This window comes from Prionailurus bengalensis, chromosome A3 (genome assembly GCF_016509475.1).
Source record: "Prionailurus bengalensis isolate Pbe53 chromosome A3, Fcat_Pben_1.1_paternal_pri, whole genome shotgun sequence".
Lineage (NCBI taxonomy): Eukaryota > Metazoa > Chordata > Mammalia > Carnivora > Felidae > Prionailurus > Prionailurus bengalensis.
The window spans coordinates 9320001-9347553 of NC_057354.1; the positions used below are offsets into that span (position 1 = coordinate 9320001).

A 27553-nucleotide genomic window follows, 5' to 3' on the forward strand; every position below is an offset into this window, starting at 1 on the left:
TCTTTCCTTGACAGACATTTTGACTGTTGCCAGAAACTACCTTTGATGTGTTCCTGTAAAGAATAACACAGACTTTCCTGTTTGTCTCAAAGCTACTGAACTGAACCTTTAACTGCAGAGGACAAAATGATCTGTATTAAAAAAAAAAAAATCAGCATACCATGCGCGCGCGCGCACACACACACACACACACACACACACACACACACACACCCCGCTACCCTTGTCATTATAAACCCAGACCTGGCCTCCCCAGGGCTCAACTGGTTCCTGTTATTACCTCCTTGGTTATTTTAGTAAGATTTTTAATCATGATTTCCCCAATCTCTGCTATCTGCGTCTTGAAATAGCAACAGTAATTACCAAATTTCTCTTCCCCCCCCCCCTTTTCTACTCCTGGCTGAACTGGAGAGCCGCTGAGATTTCCCCACCAAACCTCTGAACCCATCTGAGGTTCGCACATCTGTCTTTCCAAGTCAGCAGAAGGGAAAACACAGGAAGACTGTGCCTTGAACTATAACGAATCCTGGCCAACCCCCAGTTTGTGTCAGTATCTCCTGAGGAAACTTCATAGAATCAGAGCCTGGAAGAGACCTCGAGAGATCAAAAAGTCCTGAAAAACAAGGGTTCTAAGAAACTCAAGCTCACAGAATATTAAAAATGGAAAGAGCTACAGTCATTGCTGGCCTTCTATTTTTTTCTTATCCAAGTTAAATTACTTTCATTATTTTCCTCTTTTCCTACTCACCCTACTTTCTGGCCTTTAAGTCAGTGTTTATCCTTTTATTTTTTTTTAAATCATCTTCTTGATTTTTGTTTTATCCCATACTACGTGTGTTATTATTTACTTCACTTGTTTTTCAAAATTGATTTCAAATGGATTCATTTGTTTTCTTTACGTTGGATTCAGCAATAATACTCATGAAACCATGGTTTTGATGTACCCATTACACTTTCCCTGTATAATACACAGAAAATTAAAACCATAACTATTAAAAAATGCGTGATTCTACCACCAAAAATTATCCCGCATGCAACTGTCTTATGCGTATCACAGGCTGGGAATGAGCTTCTGGAAAAAGGGCGAGCTCACTTTTCCCATTAAGAGCCAAATAGTAAATATTTGAGGCTTTGAAGGCTAGGAGACAAAATCAAGGATATTATGTAGGCACTTAGGTAACATAAGAGAAAACAAATTTCCACATTTTCCCCCTCTGCTGAACACTTAAAAATGTCAAAGTCATTCTAGCTCACGAATCCTACAAAAACAGGTGGTGGGCTGAATCTGGCTCATGGGTCACAACTTAGAACCCTGCTCAAAATCACATATCTGATATTCATTTGAACCTTCTCTGAAATTCCCATAATGGCGAGTGAGACATAAGAGGACTTATTTCACGGGATGGTTATGAAAAGGAAAACCGGTTGAAACACGTTCAGTGCTTACTTAGCACACCACCTGGCACAAAGTAGTTATTCAGTTAACGTCAGTTGTGGTTCTTGTCCCTGTCATCATCATCAGCTTCTCTCTCAATGAGGTCAATTGGTCACCGAGTACCTTGCCTGGCACACAGTAGGCACTCAACAAATGATGGACGGTGTTTTTACTTCAACTGGTTGGAAAACTGTTTCTCAGCCTTCTTTGCAGATCAGACTCAAGTGGGAGGCTATTTTTAAAAACATATGCTGACTTCCACTTCTGGAAATCGTGATGTCAAAATTCGTCCAAAAAATAAGCTGAACACTTGTGTGTGTGTGTGTGTGTGTGTGTGTGCGCGCGCGCGCACGTGCGTGCGTGTGCGTGTGTGTGTGTGTTTGGGGTTTTTTGGGTAAGTTCTAGGGGTGATTCTGATGATTCTAACCAGAAACCCGTGCCTTCGAGGGCACTTAATCTGGACAACAGAGTCAGAAACTCCAATCCCCAAATGGCCCATCTTCTCTGCCTTATTTTGTGGCCACATACAACAGGGCTAGTGCTCAGCCCCCTTTGGAAAGTCCATCAGTCAGTCAACAACTGGGGTTAACTGAGCACCTGTTATGTGCCATATCTCAAGCTAATTGCTGGGGATACAGCAGTGAAGGAAGCAAAGGCCTACAATACAAGAGCCCCTTCTCCTCATCTACCCTTTTCCATGCTGGATTTTTCTACTTAGCCCTTACACATTTAAATGTATGTTGGCTCTGCCCCATGAGAGGAGGGACCTGATATATTGTCTCCACTGTCCCCTCCCAGCCTAGAGCTGTGCTTAGCACACAGTGAGTGTGACCAATAAAGATTTATTCTCACAGGCAGAACAGGGAACTCCGCACCTCTTCGAGCGCCAACCCGATGGCCAACCCAAGGTAGAGCGTGTGCTCAGCCTCCTTGGTGCTGGAGTTAAGGGTGGAGCATATTTTCTTGTCCGGCCCCCTCCTGGCTGTTAAATCTGAAATCCCTGCTTTAAGCCATAGTTGATCCATGTGTTCATTCATGACTGGTAAGAGGTATTAAATAGGATGATGCTCAGTATGTGGATGAGGTTTAACAAGTAGCAGTTCTGTTGCCTCATCACCTGCAAATGACTCAACAGAAGACAGTTCTAGAATGTTCTGACAATTCCTAAGGAGACAGACTGAGTAGCAAGTCACACGCATCTCCTAGTCCTCACGAGAGGATATGCCTGTGAACGTGCATCTGATTATTGGACAAGTACTTCTTGAGCTTCTAGCATATACTAGACAGTGCTGGGGCCTCAGGACATGGGGATGATAAAGCCAGGCCTCTGCCTTCACGGAACTTACCGTCTAGGGGTGGGGGTGGGCAGCACGGAGAGATGGATGAGAATCAAGTAACCCAAGAATGGTAAAATGTCAATGCTGAAAAGAACAAAGCAGAGATACATGGTACTTTCCGGCCAATAATGGGGATGGGGGTGGGCTTGATATAATCCGAGGCATCACAGTTTCCCTGAGCAGGTGATACTCAGGCCGAGACCCGAACTACGTGAGGTGTTGGCTAAACTGAGCGGAGGGAAGAGCTGGGCGACAAGGAGAACAGGACAAAGCCAGAGCACGGGAGGAGAGAGCACTGAGGGTGTCCTGCCAGAAAGGAGCCAGCCTTCCAGGGCACTGTAGGCGAACTCTGCTCAGACATAACGCGCTCACAAATCCCCTGGGCATCTTGTTAAAATGCAGTCTCTGAGTCAGCAGGGCTGGGGCAGGGCCTGAGAATTTGCATGTGTCCAGCAAGCTCCCAGGAGACACCAAGGCCGCCGGCCCCCAGAACGCACCGTGAGTACGAAAGTTTTAGGCCATGACTCGATCCTCGGAGCAGGGGTGAGGTTAGGGGAGGGGGTTTTCCTGATATCTCTCTGGACTCCGTGAAAGCATCTGGCAGCCCGGGAACCCTCTGGAAGCCTGTAAGGTTCAGCTGGTGTCGGTACTCCCTCGCTGAGACTTTGCAGACACCTGTATCAGTCCCAATTCTACGTGGCATCCTCACAGAACAGGCTGTCTCCGCCCGGCACAAACTCCCTCGCTTGGGTGTTGCAATTCGGAAACTCTGAGGAGTGACCGCACACATGGATTTTTTTTTTCCTTTCAACCAAACTAGGCTTGCCATAAAAACGTATGGATACAGATATACATATACACACACACATATATACACACGCGTCTATAGACAGTCTTTGAAATGTAACCATAGCCACACGAAGGACTGAAATGAAATCTTAAAGACACTAAATCATCTCACATTAAATCATCGGAGGATTATGAGGCTGGGATGCTTTTGTTGTCGCCGCAGGTGTCCGGGCAGACCCAGACTTCTCCCTCCAGAGGCCGTGGGATTAGACATCTCAGGACCGCCGGTCCAGTGGGCAGGTGGATGCTGAACCCACCTGGGGAGGCAAGCACATGAGCCAGGACGGACGAGGCTGGAGAGGCGAGAACCGGGAAAGCAGCTTCCTGCACGCCACCTTCGATGCTCTCTCCCAGGCCCGCTGATTGTCTTTGCAAGACAATCTGGGTGACAAATGTGGGCCCGGGGAACACTGCCCTTGTAAGCAATCCCAGCTGCTCCGAACGAATGTCCCCAAACAAAGGTTGCATGCCACCCCTCCACCATGCTTGCCGCTCAATTTAATGACTCTCCTCTGCAGCTTTAAATCAAAGGTGGCTCCTATTAAGTATAATTACCTTTGCCAGCAGCTTGTAGAACACAGTAAGTGAGGGGCCACTAAGCAGGATGGTTTCTACAGGACATTATATATGCCTTGGGCTAAATCAACAGCGGCCAGGACCCGTAGCTTCGGATACACGTATAACTCGGCCACGAGCAAACGTGTGTGCCTGGTAGAGCATCACATACTCACATAAACACAGCGATTCCTTCGCCTACGTCAGCAGCCCAGAAACACCACGATGCAGGAGAATAAAGGAGGAGGAAAGGCTTCTCTGAACCTTGAACGCACAGTGCCTGTTTGTTATGTCAGTTTTTCTGCAAGAAGGCAACTTGCCATCCAACCAGCTAGTCTCTGAACAAGTCCCAAATGCAGTAGAAGAAAGCAGGCAGCGTCTCGCTTTCTCAACCGCAGAATGCCCACATCTGACCCCCTTTCTTACCCCGGGAAAGCGGGGAAGTGACACTACCCCAGCTGGCTTTGACATAGTCATTTTTCTCCCGTTCTACCTCGCCACAACCTTCATTCCTGACGTACAAAAACATCTTTTTAAAAAAAGAAAATCATGGGCATCTTTATCGTTTCAGGCTCGTCAATTCCCATTTTGCCCAGTTAATAAATAAATCAACACCTGAAAGGAAAGGAAAGTTGCCAAGGACTTTTGGCCTTAACCGAAAGGAAGCTATGGTGAGCGAGACTTAACAATGTGGCTCTTTCAATCCGGGGGCTGAAGCTCACCTCCAACTCCACGTTTATTACACAACGTGCCCGGAAGCACGAACGTCTCCAAAGACATTATTCTGGTAGTTCTCACGGTTACCTCCATAACCATCACATTAACGAACATTTATTGAGCACTTACTATGTGCCATGTATGCATGAAACACACTATATACTCAATCTGTATAACCCCCCTGGCAACCCCACATGGTATCAGGATAATTATTTTCAAAACTGAGAACCTAGTGCTTAGAAGGTTAATAGCTTATCTAAGGTCAGACAGAAAGTAAATAACAGCCTCGATTTGAATCTTCATCTGAGTTCAAGGCCATGGGCTGTAACCCTTCAGAGCATACAGCATGAGGCTCTTGACTCTGTTGGCCCGGCATCCAGTCTCCCTTACTTTGGTAATATCACCTTGATTTTGCTTTGGTGACTGGCCACCAGCTGCTCCTGGCTCCTGCAGCACTGGGGGCCTACATGAGCGAGGCGGGCCAGTCAGAGGCCAGTGATTGGTTGGGGGAAGGCTATGCAAACCCATGTGGGCCAACGTAAACCCTGGAGCCGATTCGCCGGGGGTCCTCTGAAGGAAAGCGTTCTTCTGCCAGAATTGCTAAGTCATACGCTGCCAGGTGACCATTGTGACCACCGTGTGTGAAAAGGAAGGAAGAGTCTCAGAGATAGACCTGTCCCAATCCCACCCCTTGGGTCTCTGTACCGATAGGTGCCAAGGCTGAGGCTCAGTTGAGTCATGCAGATGAGGTATAATTTATCACCAGTCCATGATTCATTAAAAATCTGGCTGAGTGCACCCTTAAAGGCAAACACTCCTGGGGTTAAATTCTAGTTGCACTATATATTTGCCATGTTAGTGAATCACTTAACAGCTCTGTGCCTCAGTTTTCATGGAAAATGGGGATATGAGCAGTGTGCCTATCTCCTTAGTTGAGAGGAAAGCTGAATGAAGTCAGGTACGTGTAAGGGATCCGGGGCAGTGCCTGGCACGACTTAGTAAATATTAACGAGTCTGATTATGATCTTTCAGAGAACAAAGCAGAGAAAAGTTTATGGTGAGGAGTGAAAAAGATCCAGTGTAGCCAACTAGAGCAAATCCAAAAACCTTTACAGAAAGTTATTGCCCTAAGAGCTGAGTAGGGGCGAGGATATGCAGGCAAGAAGGGACCTGGGTTCAGGAATGGTTCCTTGGAAGAGGTTATCCATCCTTGATGGAAGTGCCAGGGGCTGCCTGGGATAAAATCTTGACAGATCAACAATTAGACCCAGAAGTAAACACACACACACACACACACAGAGAGAGAGAGAGAGAGAGAGAGAGAGAGAGAGAGAGAAATGAGCTTGAATTCCTAGTGAGTCATGGATCATCTCCATCCATCCATCCATCCATCCATCCATCCATCCAGTTAAGACTCCCTGGCTTTGTTCTGGGTACTCTATCACTAACCTGTCAACGCAGAGGCTATGCCTTCATTATCCTCATAGTCCTGGCACACAGCACAAGGTCTTGAAAACAACAGTAATTAATAAATATCTGCTGGATGAATAAAATAATGACTCTCAAATACATGTACCCCTTTCATGAACTTATCTTCCACGAATCTGATCGATCCAACCAGCCCTCCTTCCCTCATGTCGTTTCCATGTCTCTTTCAGGTTATTCCCGGATCGAGGTTCGTGCCCTGGAAGACCTACAGGCAACATCAATGTCCACCAGCAAAGTTTCACGCTCAAGCCCTCACCCCACAAATTCTCCTTTGCTCCTCCGGAAACAAGAACTGCCTTTTATTTTTATTCCATGTTCCTCCCCTAGAAAATTAAAACATCTCCATCCACAAATGGCTTTGCTGAGTGGTTTATCTGTCGCAGCTGTTTTCGTGATGCAGGAACTCTAGGAAACCCTTCCCCTTATTTTAATGAATTTTTTTTTTCTTTTCGTAAAGAATGTTGTAAGTTTCCGTCGCTACTGTTTTATCTTGGGGGACTCGCCACTAACTTGCCCAAGTCCTTCCCTACTGCAGGAGAGCAGATCACAGTACGTGCCCCAGCATTCAAACCGAAGTTACAAACAAGTATTTCTGTTTGTTTATCGGAGTGCTGGGGCAGACTCAAAAGTTAAACCAGAGCACAAAACTTTTCTTGTGGAGTGGGTGCCCAGGGGAATACGGTCTAAAATGAAAATAAGATCATTGTTTTAAAAAGAAAAAAAAAAACCCACCTCATACCGTGCATTGTTACACATTTGAAAACATCTCCATGTTCCTTAAATATTCTGCTTAGAGTACTAACAGGTCAGTCCACAGGAAATGCAAGAATACGTTATATTTTAATCAGGGCACATAAAACACTGTCTAGAATGTTATGTTGCCCGGGGGAATGCCGTGAGCAGGGAACGTTTACAAACTCCAGGTCAGTCCCCCCATTACATCACTGTGAAAAAAAGAAATTTATGAGGTTAAATTATATGGATGTTATATATTGGAACTGTTAGCCCATTCCCAAATGAGAATGTTGGCTGAAATAGCCAGATTCCCTGAGAGAAATTTTTAAGTACTTGTATTGTGGATGTTTTTATGGTAACTTTCTACCAAAAAAAAAAAAAAAAAAAGTGAAGACATATTCTTTGAAGATCATGAAATGAATAAAAAAAAAAAAAAAAAAGGGAGAAGCCTCACAACTAAAAAGTCCAAATTCCAAACGAGAGGGCACCTAAAAGAGTTACTTATGTTCTGCTTGTCCAAAGATAATAACACAGAAGTTACTTTGTGGAACTTACTCGTGATTTATTTCATCCATTCTTCATCTAAGTGATTGGAAACACAGATGTTGATGCCATAACCTTGCTTCCAGTAAATAATTCCTCAAAGGACACACATTTGCTTAACCGTCGTCACAAGATGATAAAACTTATGAAACATTTATGGAAGCAGCAATGCAGTTTTGTTGGTTTATGGGTTTGGCAAGTTTTGAAACTCGGAGCCCCAAATTTTCCACCTTCCCTTTGCCTCCGTAAAGGGACAGTATCTTTGGGGAGGTTCCCGTACCTGGACTGGAGAGACTGCTCCCCCCCTCCCCACCTCGTTCTTTCTTTCTCCATTTGTGGCTGCAGTTTGACAGTAAACAGAAGGGCTGTCGTGCCGATCTCAAAGAACAATAATTAAACCAAAGGGACAGCAGACAAAGTGCTCTGTGGGACCAACAGAGGAAGAATAAAAACCCCGCCAGGGAACTGTTTTCTTACGGTTTCCAGCCTGCTTCAGAGATAAGCAAACGTTCACATGTGCGATGTGTGTGCATTCGCGTATCCATTCAACATTTACTGAGAATCCACTATATTCAGCCCTGTGGGCGCAAATCGTGCAGGTATCTAAATATTCCAAAGGCTCCGGGAACCTTGGATGACTCTTCAATTCACTCATTTAGTCATCCGGGTATTCAACAATAACACCCACTGTAAGTGAAATGGGCCCCGTGCAGAGCCCACCTTCCTGCATCAGCTACAACTGATACCCTACAAATTTAGTGCTGATTTTCCTGTGCAGGCAACATCGGTGTAACTATGGTTCTGTTTCTCAGAACCCCCAGGGAATTGCCACAGAGAGACCCCTGGGGAAATAACACTGTGATGCTGGCTTCACGTTCACGGGGAAAATCCCCAAGAGCTTCGTGGTTGATTCCATTAATAGGTCAGCCTCGGCGTGAGCATCTGCATCGACGAGGTCCACCACCAACACAAAACTCGTGCATAACAAGGTCCTTCTACACTCGGTCTTTACCCCCAGACACACAAACACTCAAAGCATACGTGATCCCGCCATATGTGAAACACACACCCACGACACACCCAAAAGACACACAATCACAACTCACCCCCACAAGAAAACACGCTCACAACACACACTTCGACACATGCTAAGGACGATGCTGATCTTGGTTGTGAAAAGCAGCTGGTACCAACATCGACCCTCCAGATCCTGAGGTCCTACCTTATTAATATTTCTCCCCCCAGGACTGAGCAGCTTGCCTCGCTACATGTTTGCTAAACTGCATTAAAGGTCAGTCTGACGGCCTAACATGCCACACGGCCGAACTGGCTACTGTTACGGTTCACCTTGTAACACCTCTAAACAAAATCCCAGGGTCCTTCCTTTCCTAACCTGACCCACCCATGTTTAACACCGCATGGATTCCAGGATCTGGATGGCAATGGTTGTCTGACTCTGAAGCTCCATCGATTACACCCCCTGAGGACAAATGAAATTTCTTTTATGCTATTCACACTTCCCTTTTAACGTCTCTGTGCTCCCCACTCCACCCCAAGACGACGAATGCTCTCATGCTGGATGTACCTGAGATTCAAGCCATGTTGATGGTTGAGTCTCACGCATTATTGGGATTATTGACGTATTTTATTTATTCAGTTTACTTGCTTCAAGGAAACATTTCACAAGCGCCTACTAGGTGCAAATGAGCCAGTTAAATTTTTGGTAAGGTAAGTGTATATTTCAGGAAAGACACCAAGAAGGTTCAAAGTAAGAAATACTAGCTGTTTCCATAATGTTTACTTTTCTCAACTGAATCTCTTGCTAAATGCAGTAAAATTCTCACAACTGTTTTTCTCCGCATCAATTATTTATGTGACAATTGTAAAAATTCTTAAGAATAGCCGGTACAGGATTGTACGTAATAATGAAAACTTTAAAAATATGCTAAATGTCTATTAACAGAGGAGTTGATAAGTGTGTAAAAATGCACATTCTTATGGTAGAATATTATAAAGCATATGAAAAGGAATTCACTGTATTTTTAAATCTATTCTCTCTGTCTCCCTCTTTTATTCTTTAGCTGCCTATCTACATACTTGGATAGAGTCTACACACAGACTTAAAAATCAATGTGCAATACATAGTGTAAAAAATATTTGCATACAAATATTAAACATATACAGAAGGACAATAATGCCCCTCGCTACATATGTATGCAGGCAGAATTATAAACAATGGAGGATATGCCCACCAAAGTCTGAATAGTGCCTGCCTCTGGGGAGAGAGAGAGGGTGGGGGGAAATATTAGTATCTGCTGAGCACTTACTATCATGGAACACTGTTCTAAGTACTTAACAAGGATCTACTTTTTAAAATCCTCATAATGGTGCTTACAAGTCACTGCTCTCCTTTATGCCTATTTACAGGACTGAGGCACAGAAATTTTAAGATTGGTGTTCAAAAGTGATACAACTTTATCTGTGAAGTTTAACTCCTTTCTATCCGAAATTTACTCATCAGGTGAAAAACGCTCATCTTATTATTGACAGCTCTTCCTTTTATTCTCTACGATTGACTATCCCCATCCAATATTAATAATGAAAATGTTTACGTTAAAGACAAGAAAAGAAGATGATTATTTCATTCCATTACATACGAAAATAACCTCAAATCAGAGAGCGAGGCAGTTTGCCAAACTGTGTTATTACAAGACTTGCTTCAAAATGCCACCGCATTCAAAAATTAAACACCACCACCAACAAACAGATCCACAAAACCTACAACCAACAACAACTACAAATAATTGTTAGGGGTTTCCTTTTTTTCCCCCTAAGAAAGATCCTATCATGATTTCGGTTGTAGGCAACGTTTTCCCTCTGAGACCCAAGCCCCTCGACCTTCACGATCATCTCTTTTTCAGATTCTTCAAAGTAATCATTTAAATGTCACCTATAATTAAATACTTACAAGTAAGAAACACCTTTAGAGACCCTGACCATAAATATTATGAGGAGCGCTAAACGGGAAATCTGGGAGGCCAGCTTTTCATTTGCTAAAATAAATAACGGGCCAGCATCATTGCACGTATCCCACATTTTTGATGGCCAGGAGGAGTCATGGGGCCTACAAGAGATTTATGGAGAACAGATGAGCAGCGTCCGATTTCAGGACACATCCGCAAAGATGCTGTAGGAAGTGGACGAGCACGATCACTTATTGAGACACCCCAGATGGACCGTGTTCGTGGTTTTCATGTTTCTGTGATCGTGGTTTTCATGTTTTTTTTCTCCTTCTGTTTAATCAAACAGGAATGGACTTACGAAATGCCATTGTGGCATGTGGAAAGCTCAAGGGGTTTCAAAAATCATATATATATGTATATAGATACATATATATATATTTTTTTTTCATCTTCATAGGCTCAACTTTTAAAGGTGGTGCTTTGGATTTAGATAAGCAGGATGATGCTCTTTATTTATTTATTTTTTTTCTTTGCCACAACTGACTGACTTCAACCTGGAAGAAACCCTAAATTTCAGCTCGCGCCCTTAGTCTGCATGTCTCTCTCCCAGCCTGGGGACGTTTATTTACGTGATGCTCAGCTATTGAGCATTAAATACTGTGAGAAGCAATGAAACACAGCGTCTGAGTGCTCGGCCTTTGGTAGGCAGAGCCGGGTTTCAATGTCTTGTTTGGAAGCTTATGTGATCTTCAAGCTATTTGTCATTCGATAATTCTCTCATCTCTTCAATGGGCCCATAATAACACTATCTGGCCTTCAGGATGTCATCGGGAGAGACTTTATGTAGGTGGCCTGCATGAAGTCCATGCTCTGTAAATGTTAACTAGTAAGGGTAGACTTTCTGGTTTGGCATCATGCGGGTCGACAAGCGGTATTTTATGTTGACGGTATGATGTTGACTAGGTTGACGGTCACTGTTGCATTATGACAGCGACAGTTAGGACTGGCATCATCTTCCTCGTCACCGCCATCATCATTTTGGTCCCATTTGCTCACGGAAGCCCAGATGATAGAAAGGGCTCAGAAATCTCATTGTTGGGAGGAACCGGGAGAGAAAAAAGAGGGAATTGATGAAGGAGAAGAGCCACTGAGGAAAGCAGGAGAAAATACGAGACAGAATGAGATGGTGAAGGAGGCACCAAAGAAAAAAGCGAGGTTTTCTGCCCTCCCATTCTGTAGCGTTTCGGGAATTTCAGAGACTGTAAGGAACAAAAAAATCAAGCTCTGGGCGATTCCTTGTGTTTCCTTCTTGTCTCTTGACTCTGGTATCTAGGGTGCCGGCCAACTCCCGGGCAGACAGGGCCCCTATTCTATATTGGTTGCGTTGCTTGTCTTTCAACTTAGCTGAAGGACTCTCTGGGCTCTGATGTTCCGTGCTATGACTAGGTAGATAGATGAGCGAATGGATGCATTTCTCTGCCGAAAGGCATCAGGGAAAGTGGTCCCCCCATTTCTAAAAACTAGGCGATTGCCACAAGAGACTTCAAGGAGAGAGTGCTTACATATTTTCTGTTGACTAAAAGCCAAAAGTGGATATGGATCCCCTTGGATAATTTTTTAAATGTTTTGGCATTCCGAATTGGGAGAGAGAGGGAGGGAGGGAGAGAGAGAAAGAGAGTAGAAAAAGGAAGAGGGGGGAAGACAGGATCTGGCTTTGGTTTTTACAGCATCCTTCTGGCTGCCATGTGATGTATTAGAGACCAAGGCTTCAGGCAGTTTGACCACGCAGGAGGCTATCTGCTTAGATTCCCGCCCCCCGTATCCTGCAATTCAAAGCCATGGTGGGTGCTTCAAATACAGATTCATGGGCCTCCGCCCCATCCTGTGGAATGGGAACTACTAGGCCCCGGCCTGGGACTCCACAAGATTGCACTTCTGCCGGTTTTCCAAGTGATGACGACGCCAAGTAAAGGCGAGAACCACCCCTCTATTCCACATGCCAAACCAGAACGTTATTCCCAATTCCTCCGTATCTGCAAAGTTTCCTCGGCCAATAAAGGCTCTCCAGTGTTTCTCTCTGATGTTCTGGTGGGGGGGGGGGGGGAGGAGTTCCTTCTGGTGTTCAAAGTGTTTTGAAGTTTTACTGAAAGCCTCTGTCTTCCAGGTGTTCCTTTGACCCAGATGCGACTTGGCAGCCTTTGGGCACATCTGGGTCATGAATCCCCTGCCCTGTCCGGGTCCTGGGCAACCACAGGGTCCTCCCAGCTAGTCATTCTGCCCCATCCTCACAGTCTGTGCAAGTCCCCACCCCCAACTATTGCTTTCGCTATATATTTCCTTACAGCGACTCCCTCTTTAATGTCCTCATGTAATTTTATTTTATAATGAAAATTTATGTCCCCACAGTCCGTGAAAACCCAGCATCATTTGCCGTTAACGATCAGAAAAGGAAAATCCAAGCGTTACTTGAAAAAGTCTCTGAATTCGAGGTCTACCCTCTCTGATAAAGGGGCATGAGACAGCTGTTTAAGGCAGGCTAACAGCAACTAAGACTTGCTTCTTGATTAAATCAGAGGGGTTGAAAACAGTGTTGGAAAAGGAACATCATTTGCACTTAGTGCGTGAGTCCGTGCTGCTTAAAACTATTTACCACCAGTGGTACGGCCGCCCATAACGGAGCAGCTCTGGCTTTAAAAGCCTTCAGGAATAGGCTTGCTTTGCTCACTGAAACCCTGCAGAAAGCTCTGGCAGGCCTGGGCAGAGGAGACGGCCATCTGGAGTGTCCACTAGAGGAGGCCATGGTACCAGTCAGGGGTCTTGTTTGGCCCCTCCCCACAGAGACGCAATTTTGTCTCCTGGGGTTTTCTCCCTGTGACTGCCAGTCACCATGCCCCCATCATTCATTCTATCAAATCACACTGATTGAGCACCAACTACGTGCCAGGCTTTGTGGACGGGAGGCAGGTAAGACAGAAGGCAGGTCCCTTCACGGTCATGAGCTCAGACTCGCGGTCATGATTATCGAGCACTTACTATGTGTGAAGCACTGTTCTAACTGCTTTGCAGGGGTTCATACTGTGCTCCCCGACAACCCAATGGGGAGGTTGTATGATTGCTACGTTACCAATAAGGAAATCAAGGCATGGAGAGGTTTATTAACTTGTTACCGTAATGACTAAAATGTATTGACCACTTACCTTGTACAGGGCACCGTGCTAAGCACGCCCTCTGATTTGTCTCGGTGAATCCTTGTAAAAACCCCATGAGATGAGTTCTTCTATCAGGTCTACTCTGCTAATGAGGAAACTGGAAGTCCGGGAGGTAAAAGTGCCTAAGGTCATACAGGGAGGAAGTGACCCTTTGGAGAGAAATCGACTCCAGGGTCACCCCCCTGCCCTGACACTGTGTCGTCTGATGGGTGTGTGGAGCTGGGGAAAGGCGATTCCAGGACTCCACGAAATGTGCTTGGAAGAGGGCCCTTTCCCCCTCTACAGTCAATTCTAGAATCAATGCACCTTCAAACGTTTTCCCTCGTTTCCAGTCTGGCTCAGAGAATGACCCCACACCTTTCCTCCAAGCTCCGCCACCCTGGCCACCTTGCTGCCCGCCAGCCCCCGCCTTGCTCCTGACCCACAAGGTCACACGTGTCCCCAGTGGGCACGGGGCGGGGGGGCGCTTCTCTCCCCGCGACGTCCCTCAGAACCCAGCTGCAATGTCACTTGCACTGAGAGGCCTTTTCTGGGCCTCCCATCCAAGACGGCGCCCCCTCCCCTGGTGCCCTACGCCCTGCCCGCCTTTGGGCCTCTCTCGGGCACACGCCACACACTGGCATATGACCACATGCACCCGCTCACTTGTCTGGGATCTCTGTCTGCCACACTAAATGGAAGCTTCAAGAAGGCAGGCCTTTGTCAACTTCCTTCAAGCCTCCGGTTCCAGCACCTCCCGCGGTGCCTGGTGCATAGCAGACCGTCAGTAACATCATCGGTTAAATAAAGATTTCTAGGCAGGCAGCCCAAACTCCCACCTGGCTCGCCACCGAGATCCCAAATCCCTTTGTCCTGAGATACACCTTAACAGGCACCAGCCAGCCTCCCTTCTCCCCTCTCCCAGACGCTAATCTGAAGGTGACAATTAAAAAGTGGAGAAGGCGTTACCAGGAAACAGCCTGTAGCCTTCTCCCATTAGCTTAACAACCCCTAAGCTTTGCCGCCTCTCCTGGGGCCTGAGGGGATGAGCACAGGTTTGCCCTGGGGGAGGGGCAGTTGCCCAACCCTGGGAGGCTGCGCACCCGGAGGGCAGAGGGAGAGGTCCAGCTCAGGGGTCAGAAATGAGGATTCCCCAGCCCCTTCACCAACATCAGGGACCCTCCCTCTGAGGGTCTTGGCTTAATGAGGAAGGCTACTAACCCATATCGGCAGCAAGCACTGTGTACTGTACGAGATGAATACGTACTGTTTACTGCAAAAAGGCGAAATGCCTGCTCTTCGCGCGAAGGCAGATGATGTCATGATGAACAAAATACACGTTCATTACCAAAATCACCGGTCTTTTTGTCATTAGTATTTTTTTAACTGATAAATATTCAGAGTGCCGTTCTGATCATGATTGGTACCTAGGTCTGCCAAAAAAAAAAATGTTAGATGTGTAAAAGAGATCCTTCTTCTCAAAAGTAATTAATTAGTATACAAAGTAGTACACTAATTAAAGTATTTATTCCTTTATTTACAGCCTCATTTATTCATTCATCGGGAAATATTTATTTAGTGCCTAATAGGTACCAAGGACTAATTCAAGAGCCTAGATTTTTTTTCCCCCTAGAATCCCTACAGACAAAAAATAACAACATGAAGGAGAATCAGCATGAGCGTTTAGGAAAAAGATCTTGTGTGCGTGCCAGGGACTGCACCGAGGGTTTTCTCTACGTCGCATCACCTAACCGTCCTGACCACAACGGGAGGCGAGAGACATCCTGTGCCCACTCGACAGATGAGGACTTGGAGGGCAGCAAGGTTAAGGAGCTTCCCTTCAAACACAGCTGGCCAGTTAAATAGGCAAGCCCTGCGACCCCATCCCCGATCGGCTTGCCTCTTAACATTTGCTTTTCAACAGCCTCCCCCGTTTGGCTGACCAGGCACCGGGCAATCCCTCCATAAAGGCTGGGTTTGTGCTTTTATCTCCATGTGCTGCCTCCATGGTTCTGACCTTCCCGCTCACCATCACTGAGGGGCCAGGTGGGCAAACTGAACCCAATCCGCTGGCCACAACAAGTGCCTATGTTCTGTTGAACACCCAAATGGATCACATCGCTTCCCTTCTGGAAACCCTCCCTCCCCTCACACTGAGACCCATATAGGGAAAGCCACACCACACCTGCCCCCGCCCACCTCCCCTGCCTCTTTCCTTATACCTCCTCCCCCATTTTAACCTGCCCGGGCCCCACCGGACCCCTACATATTCCTCAAAGAGGCAAGTCAATTCTGGTCGTAAGTGCTTACTGCTTCATTTGCCTGAAACATTTCTCCCAGATCTGTGCTCGGCTGGTTCCTCGCTTTTTGTGCAGGGCTGGTCAAGTGTTGGCACCTGGGGAATACCAGCTCTGACCATCCTGTATAAAAAGGCAACCCTCCCATCCCTCTTTATTCCATTAATGCTAGTGGATTTTTATGAAATGCAGTTAGAACTATTTAATGTTGTATTATATATTTATTTGTGTATTAGCTTTCTGGTCTTAAAAGAATTATATCTGTGGGAGGGCATGGGCTTTTCTGCTGTGATACACCAGCCCCTAGATCAATGCCCGGCAGACATGTTGACCAGAGCAGGTCAACATCTGTTGAATGAATGAATGCACAAATGCACATCCATACACAAGAAGGAACCCTCAAGAAAGAACCGACTTCATATATGGGAGAGGGCCCGAGATTCTATTTGGAGATGCCACTGAAGGCAGCATCCTCCGTCAATGTTCTCAGTACCCTCCCCGCAGGCTTAGACTTCATAACAGACGCAGGGAAAGAATAATAGGAACGGGGCCCTTCCTTGGCAAATGACTATATAGCTATTCCAGATAAAATATCACAATAGATTAAGTGTATGGGCTTTGGAAGCAGGGAGTTTAAAACCCAGCTTGGCCACTGCATGACCTTGAACGGGCTGCTCTGCAGGTTTCTCAGATCGCCATCAGTAATAGGGATTACACTGGCATCGAATGCATAAGAATGTTAGAAGGATAAAACTTGGCTCAGACGTCCCCCCTGGGACAGGTCTCTCCCCTGGCCATCCACACTTGTATTGCCCAACTCCCACTCTTCAACTTTTGCTTTTTTGAAACCACTGTCATCACGGAGTTTCTTTTCTATATGAATTTTATCTTTTTTTTTCCTTTGTTAATTTACTTGTATGTTCTCCTGCTTGCCCTTCCTGGAGGGTAAGATCCCCTATTCATCCTATTAACTGCCCCTGCCTCCTTCCCCGGGAAGCAGGTGACCAGAACAGAACCTGGCACGTAGTAGGGACTCAAGAAATAACTGCTGTTTAAGTAAATGAAATATAAGCACTTGGTAAAGTGCTTGGTATATATAATAAGCACCTCCATAGTGGGAGGTATCGTTATTGCCATTGTTGTTATAGTTGTTGCTGCTAGTGTTATAATTACTATCTATTGGGAAAGAAATATTCTTTTGAGCTGGCACGGGGCTCCAACCATTCCCTCTTCATTCTCAGAAAGGGCTAAAACCCTACTCAGTGACTGGATTTCCAGTTTGAAAAACCAAAATGCACCCATGGCTGACTTCTTTCAAGCCCCGGCCTCCTAGTCTTATGATATTTGTTGGTTGGTTGCTCATTTCCTTTCTGGTGTAAATTCTTCATGGTCTGGCTATTCAGGGTGAAGATACACCTACTGTCAGGTTTGACCCCTAATAGTTTCAGTGCACTTTCTCAGCCCCAGTCTCATATAATCCTTTCAAAAAACCCGGGCCTTAAGAAGAACTATGATTACCCCCCTCTTATAGGTTAAAAAGTGGGGGGAGGGGGGAACCGAGATTTGAGCGGCTTGCCCAAATCTATAAGGCAAAGAAAAGGAGTAGACCTAAGGATTTGAACTTGGGTCGTTCTGACTCCGGAACTCACGTTCTTACCCCTGAAGCAAGGTTTCTCTCTCGAGCTTGCTCAGGGCCGCACAATGAGTGTGGGCAAAGCTGGAACCATTACCCAAGTCACTTCCTCCTGTTCTAAGGCCCCATCCACGGTCTCAAACCTAACCTCAAGAGGGAAAACAAAAAGAAGCACAAAGCCATGGACCCAACTTCCTAATAAAGGAAACTAGCCGAAGGCAGCTCTCATATAAAACAAGCTTATAGCTTTTCATTTTGGAATTTCTTCTGTACCAAACGGTACCGAATGCCTAGAGTAGATTTACCTCTTCTCTACAGCATCCTCTTGGCCCAGAAGCTATTCATATCCCCCCCGGGCCTATGAGAAAGGGGCTTCTAAATACATAGAAAATTCTAAGAATCTGATAAATTCAGGTGATTTAAAGTAAGCCCTTTGCAGTTTGTATAGAAATATTTACATGCCGCTGCTCTGGCTTACCCAAGTCACTTCTCCCTTATAGAACACCTTGACCTTCCGTGTCCTTTTTGAATTGTCCGCGTCACCAGATTTCATGGATTTTTCGTGATGCAGGAAAGCGTTTGGGAAGTTTCTTCCAAATTCATGACAAACAGAATGGCCGCTGACAACAGCTTTGATCTCCTTCTGCCCTTTGTTAACTATTTTCATTAAAAACAATAACTGTGTTCTGCCCACCTTAATATCTAAACTGGGTAATTTCCATAGAAATGACTTAGATGGAGCTTTAAGAAGAAAGCTCAGGGGTGATTTCAGAGTATTCATTCGGTTCTGAAAGCACTCAACTAATTAAGACCCGTGATCTTAATTTCTGTACTAACAGAAACTGCAGAACGCTGTCTTTTTTTTTTTTTTTTAAATCCACCTTAGCATTATGGCAGCTTTATGGAAACATGAGGCTTTTCCTTTAGCATAAATGGACACTACAGCTTTTCAATTAAATTAGTCTTTGGAGAGAGAGAGATGCAAAAGAGCTAAAAAGCTCCTTAAAAATCTTCCCTGCTCTGCAACTTTTCATGTGCCAAGGGGAGATGTGTAGTTAAAATGCACTGCTATTTCCTTCTTACCCTGCCGAACAAAGTTTTCGATCTTGAACCCTGAGCTAGCTAGAATAACCTGTCGAGATTTTACTATTATTTTGTGTGCCCACGTTTGGGTTTCTGAAGCTGTTTTGCAAACAGGGACGTGTGCTACGGTGTCCTGTGTCCTGGTCCATCCAGAGAGAACTTTATTAGGTAGACCCTGTTTAAGGTTGAGGAGTAGGTATGACGATACTGAAATTGTTGGTTTTGTTGTTTTTAAACAACACGGATAGAAAGGGAACTCTTAGAAAAATTCAAGACAAATGCTTTCAAATATGATCCAGGTTTTTTTTTTTTTCCTGTGTAATGTCTCTAAATTCATTACCTCTAAAAATACCGATATATTAATAACAGGATTATCTGGCCGTGCCTCCTGAATTTTAATTTCTAAAAATTTAACCAATTTTAGGCCTTGCTTTGGCATCATGGCGTACTGGAGGATGCCCAGAGGGCATCTTTTTTTTTTTTTTCTTTCTGCGGAGGAAATGCAAAAGGTTCAGAGGCAACAAATGAAAATTCTACAGAACCATTTTAATGACTTTCAAGTCTCTTCAAATTATTTTATCACTTCACCCACAGAGTTTGCTTTGGAAACAAACATATCAGCAATTCCCACTTGGCCTCTCAGATTCCTATTCTGTGTGTCTGTGATGCAGACAAAGTCTTCAGAGGGGACCTAAGTCCTACACCCTCATGAAGGTCTCCCTGTTGAAGCGAGGGGGGGAAACCACCCCACTGGGGGCACTCCAGACTGGTGTCCAAGTCAGATGCCAAACCATGTGTTTACGGAGGCACTTTCCCGTGAGTTCGCATAGTCCGGAAGTGGATATATGGGCTGTGAAAGGACCGAATTTTTATTACCATTTCTTAGAGACCAGTGTTTCTCGAAACTACCTTTCAATTAGCATTGCAACACCTAAAACAAACGAGTGACTGAAAGGTCAGTAACACCAAAAAAAAAAAAAAAAAAAAAAAAAAATGAAAGAAATGGTAAATCCAGTGAAAATCGGCTTCTATGATACAGGCCGGTAAATATATGGTGTTTTTTTTGTTTGTTTGCTTTGTTTTGTTTTGTTTTTTCTTACTGCAATATCCAGGCAATCAAGCAAACCCTCTCAATGAGGTTGTTTCTTATGTGGCTAGAATGACTAAGCTCATTTATAATCAAAGAGCTGCTCACCAAAGGTCACCCTAAGGAACAGGAGAATTTCTAACTTGAAATGGAATTTATAAAACTCAAAATAATAAAAAAAAATACAAATTGTTACCAATTACTGAAAAATGGATGTAAACACATCCAGGATGAACAGGCTCTAAGAAGGCAGGAGAATTGGATCTCCCTGATACAGACGACAGGAAAATATACTATGTATTTGTCACGTTAGAAAATGAAAATAAATTTCTCCCACGTAAATAAAAATAGAAGTGCAGTCTCAACTTGCGAAGCAATAAAATTATTTGTGTGCCAAGCTTCTTTTAATACCACTGTAATTTTTTTTTATAAAAGTCGCTCGATTTGATTGTAATTAAATATGTAATGAAAAAGAAGTGCTTCAGGGAAGCGATACAACCCTCTCTGTTAGTTTAATGTATTTCCAACTGACTTTGCATCAAACAAAAATGATACTCTGTGGATGCCTGGTCTTAATATAGAATTTGTTAGGCCATCCTGTGCTTTTTAAAGGGAACTTGGGTGCGCGCAGACACGCCTTTGAAATAGTGGCACAGTCTTCCCAGACCTTGACATACCTAAATAAAACTGATGGTAAGCATACAGTGACGGAAGGGAAGATCTAGTCTGGTCATTTAACTCATGTTAGCTAATTACAGACCCAGCACCGACACGAACAGGTTTTCTTCCTGGCTGATTTTCCTAAGCTGAGCTGCAGAGGAGCAGAAGTGTATCGTTTCAATGGCCTTAAATAATGCCACGCGCAGTGCCCCTTTAAAACCTGCTCAAGTGAGAGAAGAATCCCCCAGCCAGTGGGAAGAGAAATAGATGAACCCAGGTACATTATCCGCTTGGAGAAATTCCGTCAAAGGCGTCACCTGGGATGAAACGAAAGCATAAGCCTCTGTTGGAGAATGTGACAAAAGGCAGGGTGCTTCCAGGCACAGACCTGCTACCGATGCCTAGGAGGTATTTGTTGGATGTGAAGGTTTCCCAAACGGTAGCAACAGAACCGAGGTGACTGGGAGAAAAATCAGTGTAAGGTGGCAGAAAAATAAACGCATGGTAGTTCCGAGGAACGTTTCTACCCTCCTCAAAAGTAGCCTTCAGTCTCCAACCCCCAGGCCTCAAGAAGATTTTCATCCTGCAGAAGTTTCTTCAGAGCCCCCTCCCCCTTCCCTACCTTCCACTAGAACTCCCTGTCACTTGCAATCTGCTGATTAGGGCTAATGTATTGTGTCCTGATATGGCAGATTAAAAATGAAATCAATAAATGCCTAAAACAAATGGGCTTTTGAGATGTCCCATTCAATCTGGGTCTTTAAGGGTGAGGTGAGAAGTGGGAGAAGGAAATCAGGAAGGGAGTTGGGGAAGGGACCACTTAAGTAATCAATTTCCATCCAAAACGCTCCGGTGCAGGATGCGGTTTTCCGTGGGACCTGTCCTTCCTTTTTCAGGGATCTGTCTTAAATAACAAGAAGAGCCAGAACAGTTCGTGCTGCTGCGCTCCTCTGGGGGTGTGTGTGTGTTTATTTTTTCCATTCATCTGTTAAAAACGTACTGTTTGGGTAAGGGAATGGGGTCTATAGCATGCAGTGTTTAAATCTGCAAGATGTGAACTTGTCCTTCTGAAGTATGTTTAAATAAAGTGAGAGTGCCAGGGTCCCGACTCTACCCAGATTCCTATTCCCTGGAATCCCATCCCACTTGCCAGTAAATTAAACGTGAACTTCACCATGAGTGGCCTGCCGCCTCCCCACCCTGCTGGTACAGATTGCTAGGACCTCAGTGGGTTCACCCAGGCACCAGCTCTCAGTAGGCTGAAAAGGCTATCGCTGGGGTCAACTCCTGCTCCACTGCAGGATTCAGAACTGTCCCTGATGAATATGTTTCCCATGTAAATAAGCTATGCCATTAAGGTGCAAATTGTAACTTTTAAGTAATGATTGCTAATAGTCTAATGTTTACTGCCACACAAGGACATTCATGAAAACAAAATCTGCATTATTCATCTCCATATTAAATAAACAAAATAAATTGAGGGAGCCATTCTTCCCTGCGAGACTTTCCTCAGATCTGGATTATCAGATAGTTTAGGAGAGTCAGCAAGAAGGAGACATTTAATCTCTTTGGGCTGGAAGAAGCAGAATCCTGCAACTTACGCATACATTCGATATTCACAAGCCCCAAAGACCGTGCATTCGGCTACAATTGGCTGGCGTTATATAAAAACAATAGTTCAGGGTGGTAACATAAAATATACGTAGTACACATGTCTGTGTACAGAGGCTATGACAGATTGTAGAAAATAGAAGGGTTAGCAATTTAAAATTTTTAACTACGCTGAATCCTGCAAAATACAAACAAATCAAAACACTGCTCTGTTTTATTTTACCTTTCTGCCATCTTCTCTATCTGCCCTAAAATGGAGAGGGGGGAAAGATGCTGATAGAAAATCCCACAATATTCTCAGGTAAAAGTGGATGGATGCATTTTAGTGGTGAGGGAAATATACATCCAAGGAAGCCAGCACACACACTCCCACATACACAAACCCCTGGGGTACCATAGGCTGTTTTCTGAACTTTTTTTTTCTTGCCCGAAGTAATAGTATGGTGGAAAAGCATAGCTTTAGAAAGCCAGGAAGAATGACATTTCAGAGGGAAACAGAGGGAAATGTTCTGACTTAGCTGTTTCCTTAAAGAGAACTGCCTACCTCACATCCCTTCTTTTAAGGCGGTGGGGGGGGGGGGGCGGGGAGGTGGGGTGGGTAGAACAAAACAAATAAAGACCGAGAGACCCATCACTTATAATATCATCTTGTTCATTCTATCTGCATACCTGCTTTATTAGAAAGTTCTGTAACTGATTCCCTGAACCATGGAACTTAAAACTAATAATGCAAAGAAACCAAATTGCCTCGAACAGTTCTTGGGAAAGAGTTTCAGCTCTGATTCACTCACAGGCTTTTTCTATCTTACATTATTCATTAATCAAGCTAGAAATCAAGCTTTCAACATCAGTCCATGGGAGTAATTACTTACAGTTGTGCATTGCGTTTAATTTCAGGCAGCGATAAAAGTTAGTACGGCCACAATCCTGGAACCCACCTTGTTCTTTTCCCTTCATGACCAACTACCTAAAGAATCCCCAAGTGGCTAACTTTGCTCATGGATCGCCACCTCAGCTACAACGGAAGACAGCACCGATGACTTTGGAGGAAAGAAACATCGCATAAAAAAAAAAATCTGTTTTATTCATATGTGAGCAAATAAATACTCTAAGAAGGGCCTCCTTGCATGCAGTAGGAATGATTCCCTTTCAGCTTGACAAGGGTTTCTGCTTTCTTCAGTGAAAATAATAAAGCCATGAAAACAAACATAAAGACACCAGGAATACAATAGGCTAGTGAACTGAAACTAGAGTCATAACTTTCAAACGCACACACACACTACAGTAAATAGACAAGCCAGTTCCAATAGATACCAGCTTAATGAAAAGGATCTAATTTAAATAATGTGGTACAGCATTATGTTACTACACCTGGATCCTCATTGATCAGAGGATAATTATAATCAAAGTAGTGCAATTCTGAGCAATGCACTTTTTGTAATGAGCTAACCAAAGGAGACATGTCCAGTCATTCTGGTAATTTAAATTACTGCCTAGTTGTTGATGGCCTTTACCGGAACAACAAGGGGGAAAAAAAAAAAAGAGTAATTTTCAGGGCAGTATCACTTCTTGCTGGACTGTTGCCCAGAGTTTTCTTTTGGGACAATAAGGACGTTATCTCTAATCATCTAGCTACACGAAAACTTGGGTTGTTAGAGCTAGAAGGAGCACGCTTACTTTTCCTGGGTCTAGAAGGCCAGTGCACACCCCAATGCTGTCAGATTGCAAAACAATCTTAAGTTTTAACAAATAAGCGGTTGAAATGTAGACACGGACAGGGGCAGGAGGGAGAAACGGTTTTCAAAAGAGGCAGCCAGAGTTGCAGAAAAGAACACCTCACTGACGAGGCAAGCTCTACATATATATGGCACTAAGAATATTGCAATTATTTTGCTCTCTGGGAAACAGTTGGAAAACACACGAATCAAAGCTTTATAAATGATATTTCCGCACGCAATTTGACCCAATCTACGCGTGGTTACGGAAGCAATTCTGCGCTCTGGAGGGAAGATAGCTGGGGATATTTCAAAGCACATGGACTGCCATTCATGCTGGAACCAAGCCATGGTGGAGGATGAACTTGGTGGTCCAGCCTGTTCAGACGCAAACACCCACTTTGCTCAGATTTGCAACTAACTTTGGATTTATTCTAAGGGTGGCTTTATAAAGTTTACAAAAGTGTTCCACTGAACTTCTTCCTAATGTTTCGCTCCCGTTACAACAGAAGGAAATGTGTTTTGGGTCTGCCGAACACCAGCCTTCACTGATGTCCCCTAAAGCATGAAAGTAAAGACAGAGAAGGGGGGGGGGCGGTAAGAACTTCAGCTTTTTGCTAAAGCCCTGATTCAACAGAAGGACACAAAGAAATAAAAACGCCCACATTAAAAGCCAAACAAGATAATAATTGTGCATGTCTGGCTCTGAATCTAGAGGGCAAGGCTTGCGTCACTGGTACTCTGAGTTACCATGGTGAGTGATTTATTGATATATATCAAGAATGAATAGATCAAAGGCAGCGAGATGACAGGTGATCAATCAAATGTCAAATCAAAACTAGCAATCAAGTGGAAAGCTGATTTTTCAGTGGGTGGGTCTGGCAGGAGAAAAATGAACTTTCATATTACACTTCCGAGAAACAAAACCCCAGCATACTATTAAAAAAGCAATTAAGCAACCCAAAAGGAAAAAAAAAATCCTTTAGAAGGTCTATTGTACTGATCCATTAACCTGTTCCTCTTTTGGGGGGAGGGGAAGGGGTTAGTAAGGAAAGATTCAGACGGGATACCCTACAAATCAATTTACAAAGTTTGCAACTCTCTCTGGGCAAAGAAAATCCTGAGCTGTTTGAATGTTCTATTGGGCATTTTCCCTTTTCTTTTCTTTCTTTCTTTTTCTTTCTTTCTTTCTTTTTTTTTTTTTTAAGAGAAAGAGTGATTAGATTTCCAAGCATATCTAGAAAGCACATTGAAAGGTTCATTCCTTTCCTGGGGTGGGTTTTTTCCACCTTGGCGATCAAAGTTAGTCTCCTCGCTTGCCCCAAAGCCAGCCTGCAGCCCAGGGCTCTGGCATGCCTCACACTTCGGCGCCCCAAACCCCAGCGAGCGCAGACGCTGTCCCTCGAGGCCAGAAGCCACTGGCACTGACCACGCGGAGGGATGCGGGGGTGGAAGGACGGTCTCCCTACCCCGCGCCCCAAATCCACAACCCAACTTTGGCCGGAGAGGCAAGAAACAGACTGGGAGAAAGTTAGGGGTGGGGTAGAGGGTGGAGGAAAAAAAAAGTTTAAGGAGGGAAGGCTTGGTGGGACAGCTTCCCCCCCACCCAAGCGGAGCCTGCAAAGGGGAGGATTGGGGAGATGGGAGAAGGAGAGAGAGGGGATGGGGTTATTCGCGGGGCAGAGAGGGGCGCCCGGCGCGAACTCCCCCCACAGCTCAGGGGGTGGCGTCCTGGGGCACCCGGGGGCTGGGAGGGCGGGCGAGGAGCTCGGTGCGCCCCGCAGCCCCGAAGCGGAGCCGAGTCTCTTACCTGCCGCCCGCTTGGGTGCCTGCTGTTTCCTCCTTGGCATCGCTCTACTTCGCTCCAGTCCCACTTCTGGCGCCCCAGCCCCGAGCCGCGCGCGGGGGCCCGCTGCTCGCTCGCCTCTCTGGGTGTCCTCCGCCTCCTGCCCGGTGGCTCCTAGGGCGTCACTCGGCCTCTGTCCCCCTGGCGATCCCCCCTGCAACTCCTCCACCACGGGCCAGAGACCCCCCTCTCCGGGCGGCAGACACGGGTGGCTTGTGCCGGCTGGTTGGAAGCAGAGGTTGGTTCTGCCGTGTTTGTTTGTTTGTTTGTTTTGGATTTTGTTTTCCTCTCTCTCTCTCTCTCTCTTTTTGTTTTTGCTTTTTTGGAAATTTTTGGTTTTTGGTTTTTTTTTTTTCTTTTTCTTTTTTTTTTTTTGGTGACTGTTGAGACACTTGATTTCTTTATTAAACATCCAAGACCGGGTTCGGATGGAAGGGACGAGGGGCGCACACGCGCCACACGCACACGCGCGCGTAAAGATAAGGGGAAAAGGCAATCCTGGGAAGGTAGTGGTTTCTTCTTCTTTTTCTTCCTCCTCCTCCTCCTCCTCTCCTCCTCCTCCTCCTCCTCCTCCTCCTCCTCCTCCTCCTCCTCCTCCTCGCCGGTCTCTATGGCGGATTCGCGCTGGGGGAGAGAGATCACTCACTGTAGATTTGCGGCCGCTGTCAGATTCCCGTCGGTGAATGATATGCGAGAGGACAGGAGCGGGTTTGGGAAAGACAGAAAATCTGGAATTCACTCACTCACTCACACACACTCACACGCACGCAGACACACACACAGACACACACACGCACACACACGCGCTTCCTCTCACACACTCACACCCCCCACATATGCGCGCACACACACACACACACGCACGCACGCTCACACACTCACACACTCACACACACAAGACAGGGCGAGGCGATTCCAGCAAACATCGATCCCGCTGAACAAACTGAACATTAACAAACTCCTCCTCCTCCTCGTCTCCCCGCGACCTGATGACAGGGAGAAATTTACTCCCCAGCCGCAGAGCGCCAGGCAGAGGGAGTCTATTAAAGGGACAGTGTCCCGCCGCGGAGAGGGGCTGGGGGCGGGGACCCCGCGCGCCCGCGGCTCCTCGCGGCGCCCCCCTAGCTGGGGCGAGGACTTGCCCCCCCCCACACCCCGGCGCGGGGGACACCGGCGGGGGAGGGGGCAGGACCCGCAGGGTTGCGGGGAGGAAAGGGGGGCAGGGTGAGGGCCAAACTCCGCAGCTGGGAAGGGAGCCGAGGGGCGGGGGGGGGGGGGGGGGGGGTCGGGTTAGCCGACCTGCAGGGCCGTTAACAATACTTATTCGGAAGGTGAGAACTTAGGTCGGCTCCGGGCAGGCGGGGAAGGGGGACGGCACCTTATCCAGCAATGACCTCCATCCCCCAAGTCTCTTAATCTGACCGCGAAGATGTACTCCCCACCCCCACCCCAAGTTCAACGACGCCCCCGCCCCTCCCGCCTTCCTTCTATTCCGCGGATGGTCAGAAAAGCAAAAAATCTCCCATCTGCCTCCTTGATAATTTAATCCCATATTCTCTTTGTTTTGTTTACATAGTATTTATTGAGCACCTACTATGTGTGTGCCTGTTCTGGAGACACAGAAGCTACAGAGAAAGGGAAGATCCTGGCCTCTTAGTGTTTATATTCTGATGGGGGAGCAGAAATGTCACCCTCAGATGTCCAGTCTTTGCATAAATGTCACCTTTTCCCAGAGGTCCATCTTACTTGAAATTTTCACTTGCACGCACACACACGCACACACACACACAGTGTCCCATTTCTCTATTTTA

At 45.6% G+C, this 27553-nt stretch overlaps 1 protein-coding gene across 3 annotated transcripts in view; it reads right to left on the minus strand.

Moving 5' to 3' along the window:
- The window catches only part of TSHZ2 (teashirt zinc finger homeobox 2), a 457998-nt gene extending 431702 nt beyond the window's left edge, over positions 1 to 26296 (minus strand). For all 3 annotated transcript variants that reach the window (XM_043553648.1, XM_043553649.1, XM_043553647.1), the window contains exon 1: positions 25707 to 26296. In XM_043553648.1, coding sequence (XP_043409583.1) covers positions 25707 to 26154 — 448 coding nt within the window. In that variant the 5' untranslated portion in view covers positions 26155 to 26296. The remainder of the gene's footprint in view (positions 1 to 25706) is intronic.
- Positions 26297 to 27553: the final 1257 nt, after the last annotated feature.